The sequence below is a fragment of the Eurypyga helias genome, unplaced genomic scaffold (assembly GCF_000690775.1).
Source record: "Eurypyga helias isolate BGI_N326 unplaced genomic scaffold, ASM69077v1 scaffold43966, whole genome shotgun sequence".
NCBI classification, from domain to species: domain Eukaryota; kingdom Metazoa; phylum Chordata; class Aves; order Eurypygiformes; family Eurypygidae; genus Eurypyga; species Eurypyga helias.
Window position 1 is genome coordinate 1641 of NW_010258123.1, and position 4270 is coordinate 5910.

General features: G+C 55.5%; 1 protein-coding gene across 1 annotated transcript; it reads left to right on the forward strand.

Annotated features, from left to right (window-relative positions):
- Positions 1-412: 412 nt before the first annotated feature.
- On the forward strand, positions 413-3582 carry LOC104502860 (heme oxygenase 2-like; the record flags this gene model as incomplete). Its single annotated transcript, XM_010154245.1, has 3 exons — positions 413-495; positions 1954-2071; positions 3091-3582. Coding segments are annotated over exons 1-3 (693 nt in total), but the record flags the coding sequence as incomplete, so codon positions are not given.
- Between the last annotated feature and the right edge of the window lie 688 nt (positions 3583-4270).

Consider the following 4270-nt stretch of genomic DNA (forward strand, 5'->3'; position numbering starts at 1 on the left):
GTGCTTCCCTTTCCAGGCACTCTGCTGGTCCAAGGCTGGATGAGACACTTGGTAGCACCAGAGGAAAGCAGCTTGCTGCAGCCTGGGGGAGGTCTCTGGTCACCTTCATCCAGCAGCCCTTCTGAGGTGGGAAACGCACTGTGGGCTGCTCGCTGTGACGTGGGTCTCGTGTCTCGTGAGCTGGGCGTTAGCGTTGAGGTTCACCCGAGGGAGCTCAGCGCAAGGAGCGCTGCTTGCTGGGAAGTGCCTGCGGCTGCTCCTCTCCACGCTGCGCGGTGGTGGGGCCCTGAGGCTCCTTGGGGGACTGCTCCTCGTTTCTTACCCATCCCACCCCCTTGCTAAGGCAGTTCCGCTCCAAATCCCTTCTCTGATTTCGCCTTGCAGGTTGTCTAATCTCCAGCACCGAGCAGCCATGCCATCGGCCGTGGAGGGCTCAGAGGGGGGAGAAGAGGGGGAAATCTTGCGCTACGAGGAAACAGAAGATGACAGCGTCAGGTGAGTCCTGTCTCACAACGTGGCACAGACCCAGTCTGGAGCGAGGCAGGAGACTTTCCAGGGAAAGGAGTGATCCTTCTCCTCATCTGAAAAGGAGCGAGGGACTCCAGCAGGCGATCAATCAAATATATGTGCAGTAAAATGTGTTTGATCAGACTGTGCTGGAAAGGATGGGAAGGGGCCATCTGGCTAAGGCTGACAACAAGCAGTTATTATTTTAGTCTCTACTGTCAGGCTTGCATTTCAGAAATGCTTGGACTGTTCGGCAGTTGTGTTTGTGCCTTCCCGGCAAAGGGGAGCCAGTTTTCCATGGCTTGCTGGGCAGGCTCATGTGATAGCAGCTTCTTGTTTTGAAAGATGACTCTAGAGGTGAACTTTGCCCCAGTGAGCTGCCTTTTTTGCTTTTGCAGAATACCTGCCGGTCTAGGCAAGAATATTTTCTCAGAGGTTAGTTTAAAAAACAACAAATTCACACGCGTACTCTAAAAGCCAAGGCTTCAGACTTGGAAGCTGGGAAGGCTGAGTAGGGTGCTTCCTGGAATACCTAGGTTGGTTGGCTTCTCTTTGGCTTGACAGGTTAACGCTGCCTGGCTCTGCCGGCTCATCCAGGCTTGTCTTGCCTGTTGGCTGCAACGTTCAGCCCCTCCGTGTGTCTGGAGTGTTCCGAGCCTGTCTCTCCCAGCTACCACAAAGATGCTATCTGTAGCAAACTAGTCAGGAAAACGAAGGTGCGTGTTGGCGTGATTTTCAGTGAGTGCAGGTGTTAACTCTGTGCCAAACTCTGGGTAGGTGCACTGGCTGAAACCTGAACTCACTGGTGCTTTGGGTTTGGGTGGTTTTTTTCTGTGTGGTAACCTGCAAAACCTGTGTAATTCAGGATAAATAAACTTTTTAAGGGTGTTCTTGCCCTGTTTTGCCATTCAGCTCTTACCTCCAGCAGCTGACACCGAAGTTGGAAAAGCTAGGGACACAGGCTAGGGACCTGCCTGTGTATGAATCTGCTCTTGTCTGAGCCTCTTTCCTTGTCCAGAGTGACTACGGAGGATACTGCCAAGGCTCCTGTGCCCTTTAGGCTGCCCCAGTAGTTGCTCTTCACACGCTCAAGGCCTCCTTTTGTGGTACTGTTGGGGCTCACATGAATGACAGAAATAACGGTGCAGGGATCAGAGGATCCTTGGCAATTGCTTTGGCACCTTGGGTCTGAGCCCCTGGTAAGCCCCAACCCTCCCCGAATGGCAAGTCTGGCTGGCACGTGAGCACCCATGTCAGCAGCAGGAGCCTCTGGCTGCTGCCACCCTGCTGCTTCCTCCTCGTGGTGCCAGCCTGCGGGACCCCTGGGACAGCCACCTTCCATCTGCTCCAACCTGGGCCTGAGCCGGGTGAGGGGGTCCCTCCCACACAGCAGGGACTGATGCGCGTGGCAGTGGGGTGAAAGGAGCTCTCCCTGTTTGCCCGCAGTCCCACCGACCTTTCGGAGCTGCTGAAGGAGGGGACAAAGGAATCCCACGACCGTGCAGAGAACACGCAGTTTGTCAAAGACTTCCTGAAAGGACGGATCAAGAAGGAGCTCTTCAAGGTGAGCGTGGCTCCAGTCCCACAGCAGAGGAGCTCTTTGAGGTGACTGACGTAGCCTCTGAGGCAGAGCCCCACAGCCCCTGTACACGGGGGACGGGGAGGAATCCGGCTTGTAGGCGGTGTGACTGAATAGCCAGAACTATGGGAGGACCCTTGGCCGTGACTCCTGCTTGGTGTATCCACAGCCGGGAGCCGGAGGGATGAGGAGTGCGCTGGCACAGCACAAAGTTCCTTAGACAGAGGTGCTGGGCTCCTGGCCGCGCATCTGCTCAGCTAGAGCACAGCTGCTGGTACCATAAACTGCTTAGGGGTGAAATCCTGGTGGGATTACAGTGCTGACTCCAGCTCCTGGAGACTGGGCTGTTTTCCAGACTTCCATGGGTGAGATTGCTTTCTCTTCTGTTCTGGGTCTGAGCAGCACTGTCGGATCCTGAAGATCTCAGTAGATACAGCACAGCATGAGGCTGTTGGTGCTAGTTGTGCCTTTTGGATGAAGTTGTTCCCCGTGCCTTGCTCTGAAGGTGACAGGAGACCCAGATCACGCAGCTGGAAACGTCAGACTAATTCTTAGCTTGTGTCCTGTGGGCAACATTGTTGGGAACATGGGTGTAGAATCATGGAATTTTTTAGGTTGGAAAAGACCTTTAAGACCATCAAGTCCAACCGTTAACCCAACACTGCTAATGCCACCACTAAATCATGTGCTTCAGCACCTCATCCACACGTCTCTTAAATCCCCAGGGATGGTGACTCCAACACCACCCTGAGCAGCCCCTTCCAATGCCTGTCAGCCCTTTCCATGAAGAAATATCCCCAATACCCACCCTTAAACCCCCCTGCGGAGAAGACCCTCTGATCCTTCAAATTTTCCATGCCTGGTACAGCCTCTCCAGGCTGATTTTTGTCTCAAGCCTGAGGGTTTCCTTGTGTACCCCAGCCCTGTGCAGGGTGCTGTAGTCCCAGGGAGTGACGTGTCGACCCGGGGATCGGCTTCTCACGTGAGCTGTGCTTTCCCCGCAGCTGGCCACCGTGGCACTGTACTTCACGTACTCGGCTCTGGAAGAGGAAATGGATTGCAACAAGGACAGCCCAGTCTTTGCTCCCCTCTATTTCCCCCTAGAGCTTCACCGGAAAGAAGCGTTGGCCAAAGACCTCAAATATTTCTACGGAGAAGACTGGAAAGAGAAGGTTCAGTGTTCAGAGGCAACTCAGCACTACGTGGACAGAATCCATCACGTGGGACAGCACGAGCCGGAGCTGCTAGTCGCTCACGCTTACACGCGCTACATGGGGGACCTCTCGGGTGGCCAAGTGCTGAAGAAAGTAGCCCAGAGGGCCCTGAAGTTGCCCAGTACGGAGGAGGGGATCCAATTCTACGTGTTCGACAACGTTTCCAATGCGCAGCAGTTCAAGCAGCTCTACAGAGCGAGGATGAATGCTCTGGACTTGGACAAGGACACCAAGGAAAGGATCGTGGAAGAGGCCAACAGAGCCTTCAGATTCAACATGCAGGTACTGAACCCCTTGAGCCCATCTGTGTCAGGGCTGGACCAACTCTTGGGCCCAGGGTAATTCAGTCCAACTGCTCATCCAGGCAAAGGGCTTTGGGCCTGAGACCGCTGGAGCCCCTCTGTCTGGGAGGGGTGGGATTCTGGTGTGAACAGCTCTCCCAGCTTTCTGGGGACGTTGGTGGTGATGGGTAGGAATTCCTCCCACGCTCCAACACCACAGCTGAGCCTTTGATCAGGGCACAAACGAGATGACTTCACGACAAGATTCCCGTGGGCCGCGTGAAGCAGCAAGAGGGAGCAGAGCTCTTGCTGCCAGTCGAACGGTTTGGGCATGTCGCACCGCACAGCTCCTGTCTCGCATCTGACGTGCAGCCCGATGGCTGGAGACGGCTGCAGCTGCTTCCTTGAAAGGCGTTCGCCTTTCATAAAACCTGACTGAGCTGCAGGGGAATGAGCTGCTGTGGGGAAGCTTTAAGCTGTGCCTATAGCAGGTCCTTGTGGTTTAAGCTGGTCAGAAATGCGGCGGGAGGCGGTCAGCTCCATTGTCAGGATCCCTATGGACACCCCTGGCAGTGGGGCTGGAGGGGCTGCCCCACCGTGTGCGAACGGGAGCGGTGATCCCCAGAGAGGGGCGGCAGCAGGCAGGGGAGGGCGTCTTGCCTGGGGCTCCCACTGGGCAGACTGGGTGG